This window comes from Coccinella septempunctata, chromosome 6, assembly GCF_907165205.1.
Source record: "Coccinella septempunctata chromosome 6, icCocSept1.1, whole genome shotgun sequence".
Classification (NCBI taxonomy): Eukaryota; Metazoa; Arthropoda; class Insecta; order Coleoptera; family Coccinellidae; genus Coccinella; species Coccinella septempunctata.
The window spans coordinates 29,456,039-29,469,668 of NC_058194.1; the positions used below are offsets into that span (position 1 = coordinate 29,456,039).

Here is a 13,630-nt window from a genome sequence, read left to right on the forward strand (position 1 = left end):
TCAGACACTGGAGTTCATTGGAACTCTGGAGATAGAGGGCTAGCTGTAGAGGTGCTTTTTAAGTAGTAGGGAGGTGTTGCATCTTCTTACTACCCTGGAAAATGGCTCTTTGAAGCCCTCGCAGATACTGATACCCTCTTTGATAGCAAGGACGGTTCCAGAGGGTTAGGGGGGACTTTCGCATTTTTATTATGGTAGAGTTAGGATATTTATCGTAGAATTCAAATCTAGACTGAGCGAAATCGAAATTATTATTTTTTTTTACAGTCTAAGGAATCATCGAGTGTGCTGAGTTGTGACATCTCAGCGGATGACAAATACATAGTGACAGGTTCCGGTGACAAGAAGGCGACCGTCTACGAAGTGATCTATTAAAAAAAAAACGTTAGGTTTATTGATGGTTTCGTTGGACGACCAGTTCGAATAAAAGTGCAAGACTTCAGTAGATTAATAAAAGAAATGTGATACTTATCTATAATTACTATTTTCTGGTTGGAAATTTATGAGTTGATTGAAATTTTTAAGTGATCTGACGCTTGAAGGGTTTGTTGATTTCGGTGATCTCCATGACAATTTGATGATATATAGTTATCCAATTTGTATATATCAGGATCAGAAGATGAAGAAGAGTTGGAACAAGTTGGTGGCCATCCAACGCATGAACTCTAAAATGAATAATTTTAACTTTGAATATTGTAAATACAACTGACGAAAATGAGCACATTGTTTTTTGTTATTTAATATGTAGCGCATTATCGAGAATGCAAACAAGATAAAGACAAATGTATATTATCTATATATTTGTAATTAATGCTATTTTAGCGAAGTGTGAAATTCCGAAGTATCTCAGTGTTGCTCCAACTTCGCATGTGCAAAATAGTACCTTTTATGTATATCAATGTGTTTTCGTTCTCCAACTAGATAGCATTTAATACATCCTGAATTTATGTTATAGATTTGTAGATAACTGAAATATTTTATTCTTGTTTTTATTTTCATATTTGATAATTATAGGTTTCTTTTTTCTTTCTTAGATACTTATGTGAGCATTGTGACAAAAACAATGACATTCATTCAACAGGATTTCTTTCGAAATCACCACAATCTTCGAATTATGAAGTCAATATCAATTGTTCAGTATTTCGTATCTTTTGTAATAAAAGACATCAACATTGCATACCTCAGCAGAACAAGAGAAACAATAGCCCAGATGTATTTTTACCAGAAATCGAAAATAAATTATGTTATTTTCATTCTTAAGTGAGATTTTTTTTTCGCCCTACCATGAAGCATTTTCGTGAATTCCAAGGGTTTTCTTCGTTCATCTACATCGAATAAAGAGAAATTAAACACAATCTTACTAAGAGACTGAGTTACACACAAATCTCGGTTGTGAAAAGGTTTTTCTAGTTTTTTTTTAGGAATGGGATAATTCTCGAGTTGATAAATCAGAAGTTTCTGACTACTCAGTATGGGAAAACATTCACTACGGTGAAGTAGAGAGGAAGTTTGGGAAAGGGAACCCAAAACCACCGCTAGACCGCTCTTCGATCGTCTTACAGGCAGAAATATTGGCAATCCAAAGATGTATCAGAAATGTTACATTCATTCATTGCTGAATCTCGTTGCCGAGATTGAATCTACAAAAAGACAAAAAAAGACTATCGGTGCGATCAAATTTATAATTTCCCAGGGCTAGTTGCGACTGTGTGTCCTGTGACTGAAGAGACCCAACCGTGACCTACAGATCCTTTCACACTCCGGGCATAGATAGTCACCAACCAGATCTGGCCGCCGCTGTATTTTTCGAGTCTGCATTATAACTGTGGACCAAAGACCTCCACTGTGATCTATCTAACGCTAGTTCTTCTCAGTTAGATTGGCATTAACTGATTATAGGGATTGATGCAGTATATCCTTAAACCGCTTATACTGGCCTCCTGGTTTCCGAGCTCCCTCTGTGAATTCGCAGTATAGAGCGTTTTTGGGGAGTCTTGTGTCTTGCATCCTCAGAATGTGGCAGCTCCATCTGAGTCGGGCACTCGTTACTTGAGTCTCAATTGTTGTACAACTCGCGCGCTGCAAGACTTCTGCATTTGAAACATTATTTGTCTTAGCTTTGGAAGGACCACTGCTTTGTAAACAGCTGTCCTCGTCTTCAGATTGAGGTTGTGATTTTGAAACGCTCTGCCTTTTATTTTCTAGAATGCCTGTGATGCCGAACTGATACGGTTGTGTATTTCCGTGTCCAGGTTAGCCCTAGTATTTATGAAGCTTTCCAAGCATTTGAACTGCTCGACCTGTTCTTGAGTTTCATCCTCTAGGCTGATATCTGTTTGTGAGCTTTCTGGCGGACTTACCAGGATTTTGGTTTTGCCAATATTGAATCTGAGGCCTAAGGCTTTGTATATATGTTTATAGGGAGTCCAGCTTTCGCTTCCGTGAAGAAGCGTTGTGACATTGCAATTCTGGCAGTCAGGCTTTGATCAAAGCACTAAGCTCGCACGTTATCGATTCTCAGGGTTTGTTCATACAGCGTTACTGAGAATTAATATCTAAGAAAGTGACCAATCTGATTGGCAGATCGCGTTCACGTGTTTGCCGTTAGATTTGTCCCTTCCTTAGGTCTTAGTTCTTAGTAACTTTGAATAAACCAACCATAAGATGATGGAAGTGGCCAATACACTTTTCAGGCAAGGCGCAGAAACTCCTTTCATTGGCCAGGAACCTTTCTGTGGTATAGAAAATGTACCTAGAGGAAAGAGATTCAGGAGAAGGAAAAAACCGAAAGAGGATTACTCTGGAGAAATCTTCTGAGACTGGAACACTCAAAAAAGTACCTTGGGGACTTAAAAACAGCGAGATCTAGCAAATATTGGTGAGCAATCAATTTCTGATTCGAGGGGAAACAATTTTTCCGCTTTTTTCATCTCCGTAACTTCACCCCCCAAACGGAAGTTTATGGATGATTTGCAAACTCGAATTATTAATGAATGCCGTCAAATTACACCAGAAATTAGAGTAATGTACGTGAACTTTTTCAGCAAAAGTTGTATTACTGCATGGAAGTGAATATTTGCTATTTCCAGCATTAAATAAAGTAATCACAAAAGTAAGTACTCTTTCACTATTTTACCTGTCATTTCGTTATCGATGAAAATTTTTAAGTGAAATTTCAAGATCAGAGAGTACTCGAAAAGATCTTCAAAATGAGTTATCGTAACACCTATTCAAAATCAAGTGGTTGTGCTCACCCCCGTTAGGGGGTGGCAGTTACGGGGATGCAAAGAGCGGAAACGTTTTTTTCCCCTCGAATTAGAAATTGACTGGTCCGAGCGATTTTCACATTTTCATTTTAAAACCCGAAAACCGAGGTGTTATATTTTCATTTCTGATATGAAAAATATGATATTTTTGAGGATCTCTCAGTATTTTGCTCTATTTTTCGTTCATTTATTTTTTGTTCTTCTGAGCGAAGAAAATATTCTGATTGAGCATTGAGTATATAAAATACTTTTTTAATACTCACTGGATTGAGTCCATCATATAGGCGTATTCGCCATTTTGTATCTTTGGAAAGACATCGGGAATTGGAAAATCACCATAATCTCGTCATTTCTGGAACGAAAAAGCATTTTAAGGGAAGAAAAGATTTAGAATCTCCTGAAAAGCAACTTAGTTGAATCTCTGATAACTACAAGAGATATTTATTAATGCAACAGTAAAGGCAAGAGAAATTATTCAATTTCGAAAATCCTGCTTGTATGCCGAATGAAAAAAAGGTCCATTCGACTTTCTTATATGAAAAATTCGAGAAAAATTACCGTATACAAGTTCAAGGAACGAAAATTCCTAATTTATCTCAAAATTGTAACATGGTTTTGATTTTGGATTACCCTCCATAGTTTTCATACTACAGATACATACGTACAGATTTCTATTGAAATGAAGGCATAAATTTGAAATGGTGAGTCCAAAATATGAAGAAAATTCTGGTCCAGCCCCCTGGCACTACAGATAAACTCGTGCAGATGGCGTAACCTACACAGAAGCGACCCTAATATGCCGAAATGTTAAGGACCATGTTGATCGAAGTGCTCCAGCATCCCTTGCGATGAATTATCCGAATTACAGAAGAGAAATCCAATATTTTTCTAAGGAATGGATTCGTTCAATGATCCACCAATGTTCATGAATGAAATGAACTTTTACCACCTGTGAATGGTAGGTATAGCTGAGCTGAGTGGATTTGGAAAAGAGATGTTTTAAGAATTACAGTATAGGCATTCAAAGAGTGTTATAATCTGGGGAAAATTTCTTTAATTTGTTTTTTAGCAACAGAATATGCATTGGAATGGTGAAAATTTCAAAGAATCAAACAATTCAATAAATTTTCGCATAATACGATCTCATGGGAGCATTCATAGATACCAATGTCCCAACTTCCGGATGATTTTTGGAAGAATTCTTCGGAATTTGCATAAAGTGGGATAAGTTCCTCTTTCTCCCTTGTGGTTGGTCCATTAATCACACTGGCGTATTCGATTTTGGACAGGAAATTCACACGGTGTCTGTTCGGAACCAATAACCGAAAATACTCAGGTATATGGTCTGAAACCGCATACCTACTTCAAGGTGATTAAAAAAAGGTTACCGCTGGAGCAGCTGCTAAATGGAACAAAATGCTCTGGCACCTGAAATACATTTTTTTTGCACGAACGGTTTTTTTGTAGACAACCCTGCGAATAACCCACAATATTCTATGTTCAATATGTTGGGAAAAAAATACCTTCTCTAATCAGTCTTTTTTTATCTGAGACAGAATCCAGTCATACGAAAGTCACTGTATTTGGTACACAGGAAAATTGTTGAACCGTTGGAAAGTCCATTCAATTGAAAAATTTTCTTGCCTTTTGCCTATTGCAATTTTTTCATGGAACGCAAGATTTTTAGAGACATAATTCAGAGGGCTATAACACAGAAAGAGTGGGCCTGATTTTTGCTGTAATGTTTTATAATTTGACCAGTTCTACCTTCTGTAAAAAAACCTCACCTTTAAATACCTGTATGTCTGATTTCCTCGGCAGTTTTGTGTTCCCAATATTGAGGATAAATATCGTTGCCACATTACCGAGAAATTTACAACAATTTCGGTCTGAAATACGAGCTGGAAAAATCACCACAGAACCTTCTTTGAAATTTGGGCAAAGGAAAAGGCGCACCAATTAATTTTTTGTCGGATTTAACCTTTCAACTCTATCGGTTGATGATGAAAGGAAGCCCAGGTACATTTCCAATTAGCTCGACAAACATTTCTTTGAAAACGGAGATCGTTAAACGGCTTCAAGGTTGACGAAGTCAGTCACTAAAAAGATCGATAAGTTTCGATCTATTACATGGTCTGTGATTGTATAATTACTGCTTGGTCTGGGTACCGTGGTTGAGGATCAGAAGATAATCGAACCAACGCTGTTCTTCAGACATGTAAAATCCATTTGCCAATCGTGGTCACCTTGTTTTGTTGGTTTTATCTGTCGATCTGTTTATTGGTGTGAAGAGACGTTTCATTGTTCATTCGGAATTCAACAGATTAATTAACTGTTTCATTTCAGTGTGAATCGTCTTTAAAACACAAATTGTTATTTCCTAGTGGACGAAGTTCACAAGGATTTATGTGCATTCATAACCATATTTCACAGCTTCATTAAGACATATATACTACATTGATATGAAAAATAAAACGTAGTATATACAAATATTAAGTCCTTTTTATTCTATGCAATCATTTACCTCAAAATAAAGCTGTTACAGAATATATGTCTTGGAATTGATTATTTAAAACGCCTGTTTGAATAGAGTGGCAATCATGATCATCTTCAGAGTTTACCTCCAACCACCTTCAAGATGATACTGTGAAAAAAGCAATTGAAGTTGCGTAATTTCTTCTATTCAATTTCAGGGTTTTATGATGGAGAATAATCAAAAGAAATACTTATAATTTCATAAATAAAACATTCCTCAGAATACGGATTGTAAATGAATAGTAGCCAACCCTGAAAGTTTCTAAGAGTCTCGATTTTCATCTTGGAAATGGCATTTTTGAAAAAATGCAAATTTCACTTGAAGGCTGCATCGAGCTCGATAAAATTTTCAGATTTTTAACTAGAAGAGTAGCTCTTTCAGAATATGTATCACATTTCCATCTGCGGTTATTTTTATTGAGAAAAAAACGGTGACTATCGAAAAATTCCCAAAAAGATGGAACCACCTTCGAGAGGGTGTTTTTGAGCAAGGTCTGCTCGAAAAAAAATGACACGAAAGACCTACATTATTGTTTGACAAGGAATCCAACCTTAAATTGTTATTTACAGCCTGTATAATGAAATGTCTTGAATTTGTTTGTATTTATATAACTAAAACAGTTCGTTTCTACAACCCATCTTGAATCAATTGTTGAGTCGTTCATATAAAGATGTCATTATGAAATAACAAAGATTTTTCCTGATAAAAAAGTGGATATGAAACTTGAACGGCTTGTCCTAGATCGTGATTCTCAAAGAACGCATTGATTTTTTCATGAATTATGTAAGAAGCATCAATCCAATCGACATAATGATTGAACAGCTGCCCGTGTAACAGCTGCTCGGTCGCCCAAATTAAATAGAAAAGAATTCGTTCAAGAAAAGAGGGATCAGCTGCCATATACCTGGAGGACACTCGCAAATTCTTCTTTCAAATGGAAACATCCGAAATCCTGGCTTTGTTCAAATTTCAAAGACGGCGAAACGATGTGAATTCTTGGATTCAAGAAAGAACCGCCAAAAACGCCCTTGTTCGAATGTTCAAACGATGGATTTTAGGTACAAGCGGTGCTGCCTTCAGGGCATACATATTTATTATAATGGTGCTTAGAGACCTAGAGATATGGATCTTGTCCAAGCTGAACCAGGCTGGAATAATACGTGAATAATGAAGTAAGGGGGTGTAAAATATGGGTTTGGCCTCATACAAAGACTCAATTCATCTTCCTGGCAAGAAACAATCAAGTTCAAATTATTGTCGAAATCCTTCATGTCGCTGAGTTGGTACAAATGTCATTTAGGTTCTTTACAGTGCATTAATTCTTCTTTGTGATATTTCCAAGAGATGTTGAAGGAGAATCTGTCAGGGAATCTGCATGGCAAATGCAATTTCTTAAGCGAAAGCGCTGAAAATATTGTTAAACCAAAGTACACCATCAAAGCATTCAGATAGGGTCAAGATGTGTTGATATATTTGAATCGCTCTAACCTAACCTAACTTAACTCAACCTAACCAAACCTAACAACTTTGTTAGGGGGCACAATAGATCTTGGTCGCAGTGAACTGTAACCCCTTCTCACTATAACTATAACCTAACTTAACCTGCCATCAAAGTCTTCAACTGAACTCAACATATGCAGGTGACAGAAAAAGTCCTTCAAGTTTAAGTGGCTGAATTTTCTTCCTAGCAAATAGATTAATTTGACTTGAAACACTATGACAAGTACCGAGAGATCATCTCACGAGGTTATCATTTTGATTTTACGTGGAAATCAGCAGCAACAACTAAAAATCAGATGTAATTTCATTAATCAGGTGTTTTGTTTTGAAATGTAATGCAGAACTCTTCAAAATATTGCAACGATTCTACCAGCAGCTGGAATAGAAAGACTACGCTGTAATTCTGATGAATATCACGTCAAGTTTGAACATAAAACGATATTTTCTTAAATTTGAGTAGCTTTTAGAGGAATAATGAGCTGAAACATGCGTTCCGCCATGATGAATTAACTGTCAAACCATACGAATTGAAATGACAGCCAGTATTATTCTATGATTTCAAATATGGCTACCATGACGTTTCAGGGATATTGACATTGATTATCGCGGGATAAAACGGAGCTAAGAAGATGAAAATGATTATTGCCACTTGAAGTTAGCGACAAGGCTCAGATATAACCCTAACTGCTAACTGGATGAATTCAGATACAGAAGAATCTGATGGAACAATTTTTACGTCTCTATTTCTCAGGTAGGCAGCTGAATGTGAGAAACGTTTCTCTTGGGCTCGAGGTGATCAGGTCCATGAGGACAATGTTTTGCAGTCCATTTTTCTTGTGAGGAAACCTGGTGGCGGTGTCTGCCACCTGGCGTCCCTGGCTTCACCTGGAGGTAGGTCCGCCGTGCCATTTCCCGCATACAGCACGTGTTGCTCCTTTGTTATAAACAATTTCGCAACGTAAAGTACGTCCTGTATGCGCGGCAGAGGGGATTTCGAATATCCAGGCAGCAGGAGGTTTCAAAGTTGGCGGCGGCTGAGAGCGCGAGCGCACGCGCACAACCTTGAATCGTGCGCACATGGCTTCCTATGAACACGCTACCGGCAAATTTCCAGTCAGTTACAAGCAAGCACGGGATACGTCTGCTTGTGCAATTAAGTTCGTTTACCCAAAGAGATATTGAAATTAAAATATATTTTTGTACGAGTGCAACATTTTTTAACTTAAATAAAATCGTTTTTTATGTCTCTAGTGACATCGTTACCTATTCAATTTTGAAAATAACCGAGATAACAGTGTCTGTGTCAGAAATTTTCCGGACAATCAACCTTTCCTCGAACTGTGCTTAAGGGTGGATATGCCTACCAGTTTATTCTCAGACATGGATCGTTCTAGTGGCATCGGCGACGAGAGGGCCCTCCAGTTGGCCCTGGAACTCTCAATGTTGGGTTTCAACGATCCTCTCTCATCCGTGGGAGAACCAGAAACTCCGGGGGACATTTCCTCCTTCGTTAACCCGCTCGTCGGTTTAGAGGAGGTTAGATCGAAGAAATCCCAAAATATGACTGAATGTGTGCCTGTTCCCAGTTCTGAGCATGTGGCTGAGATCGTTGGACGACAAGGTGGGTTTAACTTGTTATCATCGACAACAATATTTATGCGATATTTCGTAAAAAATCAGCCGCCGATCGAGCACAGAAACGTTCTAAGGTCATGGGAATTTAGATTCTACCATCGGCCGAGTTTCTTCGGCGCTTTAACTTCCTGGTATCGCTCAAATTCTGCAACTTGTCTGAAATTCTACACGACTCGTAATATAAATATTTTCCTTTCTTTTATCTTGTGTGCGGAATGTGCCAGTTGTTCCAGGTCAGATTCCGTACACGAAAAGCGCAATTTTTCCTTCGGCGGAGTTGTCAGTTTGTATTACGTTACAGGCAGAATTTTGCAATTACCTCATTAAAGCCAAACTGGTGATATATTCCAGATTAATCTAGATCGACAATTATATGGTTCAAATATATAATAGGGGCTTCGCCTTGTAATACACAAAAACCACCCCTTCCTTGAAAAATAACATTTGTTCAATAAACTGCCAATTGGGTGCTGTGCGTTTAAAATTCGTCTAAACTGGCTAGACCTAAAAATATTGTGTATTAATCATGTGTCTGCGTCTATTCATGTGAAAATCCCCATATTTCACCCTCGCGCTGAGGCCTCTTTGTGGCCGCTTCGAACATCTGCCTTTCTCATATACATAACCTCTTCCAAACTGGTCGAATTACATTTGTGAATCGTGGGAAAAACACCTCTCTAGCCTGGAAACTAAGTACTTCCAAATCTCGAATTATCAAACCGAGCGTTATCAACCTTATCAGTACTATCGTCAGTTTTGAACTTTTTTAAGGTTATGTGTGTTTTTATTGATGTTAATTGTGTGCCATTAGTTTAATTTCCACGATCCACGATGACTTCAAGATACGACCAGACCTTCTATTCTTTTTCGATGGGGAATCGGGAAGGTTAATTCAAATATCTCATGAATAAGCGAGTAACGACGATGACATTGATGATAAACAACTTAACCTCAAATTTTATTTCGCCTATTGAATTTCGCTCTCAGATGTTCGGACTGCGTTAATTTTGGAACAGTTCGATTAATAACCGCATGTAATGGTTATTGGCTATTGCCAATCGGTTGCAGTGGTTTTAAAAGCGCCACTGTGGGCTAGAATTGTTTGGATACGTAGTTGTCGCTCTCTGAACGGCGAGACTGTTATAAAATCGATACGGTGCAGCCAGCCAGAAGTGGGAAAGTCGTTGAAATATTAATGAAAATACACTTGCGCTTCCTATTGATGTAATTTATATAGTTTCCTGTCGCTTCAACTCGCGATAAATTTTTACAGGCGGTGAATGTTAAAGAGTCAAGGTTAAATCGCGTTTTGGCAAAAGGCCCTAGTATCTTCATAGAACGAAGGACGAACCCCATACAGAATCAACGTTTTTTTCAGTATTTATTGCCTGTAGTTTCATCACAATATTCCAGACGCTAGAGATGCTATTCCTCCTAGCAGAAATTTCAAAATATACTAAAACAAATCGCTAAAAACGCTGAAAATTCAATTCCACGACCAGAATTTCATGAATAATTCATGTCAAACACCGTTGGAGCCACGTTTTGCTATCTTTCGACAACTGGAGAAAAAATAAATGAGATTGCTTATTCTTCGGGTAGACCCTCGCGTGTGTGGCGCCTTTAGCACGAAATTTTCGTGGCCCACTGGATCGTGTGATTCCGAACTTCCTGTTCGATCTAGCGTAAGAAAACACTCCGAGATCGAACAAAAACTCTCCCGATAAATTCGAACGCAACAAAAGCGAACGCTCTGAGAATCGGTGTCCGAAGTGTGGGCTCCACATCCTGCGGATGGTATCGGGTATCGATTGATGGGTCCTGTCTACACGAGAAGTATTGGATTTCGCCCTTTGTGAAATCCCAATAACGTACCTAATTAAGCCGGTGTTGCCCGAACGTTGGGAAGAGTGTAGGATACAGAAAAAAGAGCTTTTACGGTTGGTTGGCCAAGGGGCTGATTCCCACACGCTGTTCTGATGTCGTTCGTTTCATTAATTTTCGGTATGGACTCATTTTTGCGTTATATTTGATGGCCTGGAATATTTTTTCTTTTCTGATATGAAACCAGGTATCCTCGACTAGTAAACCTAAATTCTGGTGCGACATAACCACAAAATCGTACGTCTTTGACAGTTCCCAATCTGTCAACTTCACAACTGTCGCCCGGATCCGTCAGCTGCCATTGTCAAAAATGAAAAGGATGGTCAAGGTTTCTGTTTCGAAAATCGTAAACTTGTTCTCGGTCCGTTTGACTTTTCTGGTGCGAAATAGTCACAAAGCCATATTCCCCTGAATTGTTTACTCCACAAGCAGTCGTTCTGTGAAGTCAGCAGGCAATAAAAGACCTCTGGCACCGAAATTTTTTCCCCATATTGACGTAGGTGGCAGTTTTACGAAACCCGAAGGCAGATGTAGCGGTACTTTTGTCGTTAGGCTGTTGAAATGCGCTGACCTTCGATGGTAGGGGTCTTACCCACCCTTATTTTCTCATCTGCCGTCCCTAGAACAGGTAAAAAAATACCTGAGAATTCACGAGAAACGGAGAGATAATGGCAGATGTTCGAAACCAGTTGCCTTCTCATTTTGTTGCTAGCGGAATAATCTAGAAAAGGTCCTTTTTTGTGATGCAGTCGAGTGGGTTCAAAACAGCCCATTTAAGTACCATCTCGAGGGCCCAGGGACAAAAGTCCCTGACGATCTCAATTAGTGGTTTTTATTCCGAACAAAAACTTTCTGAATTACCCAGAAAAAATTCACTTCACCAGAAATGTTCACAGTAAATGTGCAAATTATCCCTACACCATAGATTTTATTTTCATTTTATGTATTCACAAACGGATCTGACAGATCGGAAATATATTTTTCAATCAGTTAATGGAGTGTATTCCCATTTTAATGGATGCGATAACTTATCGAAAATACGTGATTTCAAGAGTGGTAACTGTTCATATAGAGCCTCTTTCAAACTGTTACAACATACTCGCATTAGGAAAAACCGCGCGTGTTTCCTCATTAACTGTCAATATTGAAGAAGGTGCTGACGCATGGTCAGAATACTTTGTTCTTGTACATATTTCTCTTTATGTTGCGCAAATTTCAAAACAAAGATTTTATTCTTCAATAAATTCTTCCAACTATATCGTAATTCAATTCAAGATGTCATTAGTCACTTGTCATCTGTCAGAAATGAAGTAAACATTGTGTATTTTCTCCCATATGCATCCTATTCTGAATAAATTGAGTTGTTTATAAGTCATTCTGAATACCTTGATGATATTTTTACGCACAAATACATCATACCATTTACTTACACACAAATCTGCAAAGACCAACCCTGTACGGTTCGCTCTATTTCATAATTGAATAATAAAAAGCTTGAAAGAAAGGCGAAACTCCGAAACCAGACTCGTTAACTCTCGAATTGTAGCATCGAATTGAAAAAAAATATAAAGCGATAAAAAATTTTACATGTAGTTCGGCCCGTTCATTGGTTGTGCTCCTTTAGCGCTGTAATGAGAAGCGCAGAAAAAGGAAACCGAAGAGGTGCTTCAGAACATTGCAATATATGGTTACAAAGACCTTATTCCTTTCTGCTCATTTGACGTAGGGTAGTAAAGACTGGTATGAACATAAATACATTTGTGAAGTCGGCGTTGCTGTAAGATATTGAAATCGGTTATCGATTTTTTTCCTCTTGGAATGATGCATGGTCTGGTTATGCGAATACTATGGTGGGGTCAAGCCTGGACATTGCCTTCGTTGGAATCAGTTGTTAAACATGCGCTGAAATGTACATTCTTTCGAGGGAATTCCTCATTATACTACGAGGATTTTCATGAATTAGCATTTTTTAGAACCAATTTATGATGATAAGTACATTAAAAACGTTGGAATCAAGAAAAAATCATAACTTTACCATAAATTTTCACAGTTTTTTTAATGTTTTTATTTTTTTATTTTTTTTATTTGTTGACAAAAATAATTTAGTATGTAAAGGTGAAGTAATTGATTGAATATTTGGCTGGATTATAACGAATCAAGCGTAAATTTCTCACCTTTTTTTACTATCGGTGGTTCTGGGCAATTCTCTGTATTTGCTGCAATTTTTTTTTAGTTCCCATGCAGTTTGAATAATCACGAGTAAAGAATTCCCTATCTGCTCGGTTTGGCTAACGAGCGCATCCAGAAATCGACTGAAACCTCGAATATCATCAGCATAAACCAGTCAAAATCGAAAATCTTTTCTGGCGCTTATTATTATTAGATCATTCTTGCATAGGATTCGCGATATAATGAAATTTTATGGCCTCAACAAGGCGAGTCATTTAAAGTTTTATTGGTCATCAGTATCATGAGATTGCAATTCTATTCCAAGGAGCTATTCATTCAGCTCAGCATCGTTCAGGTAGACGATGCTGCTTTATCTTTTTGATCCTCGGATATACGATGACCATAAAGACGTTTTTATTCTGTTTCAATTCATTAATTGATCCCTTATTAATTTGAGGCATGAAAAAAGTGGTGATTTCAGTTTTTTTCGGTCATTCATAAATGCCAACAACATTGTCGCCGACGAATTCTTTTCATTGTTTATGTTTGTATTCGTATAGTAAAGTCAAGTAAAATAATGAAGACGAACATGAATAAAAACAGACAAAGAAGATAAGGAAATAAAAATAATATTTCATGA

At 37.7% G+C, this 13,630-nt stretch overlaps 2 protein-coding genes across 4 annotated transcripts in view; both read left to right on the forward strand.

The window, feature by feature from the left end:
* The window catches only part of LOC123315813 (transducin-like enhancer protein 3-B), a 149,826-nt gene extending 148,566 nt beyond the window's left edge, over positions 1-1,260 (forward strand). For all 3 annotated transcript variants that reach the window (XM_044901674.1, XM_044901672.1, XM_044901673.1), the window contains exon 13: positions 268-1,260. In XM_044901674.1, coding sequence (XP_044757609.1) covers positions 268-375 — 108 coding nt within the window. In that variant the 3' untranslated portion in view covers positions 376-1,260. The remainder of the gene's footprint in view (positions 1-267) is intronic.
* A 7,144-nt stretch (positions 1,261-8,404) lies between these two features.
* Positions 8,405-13,630, forward strand: part of LOC123314867 (RNA-binding protein MEX3B) — a 70,131-nt gene continuing 64,905 nt past the window's right edge. The window contains exon 1 of the mRNA XM_044900262.1: positions 8,405-8,923. Within this exon, the coding sequence (XP_044756197.1) occupies positions 8,659-8,923 (265 nt within the window). The 5' untranslated portion in view covers positions 8,405-8,658. The remainder of the gene's footprint in view (positions 8,924-13,630) is intronic.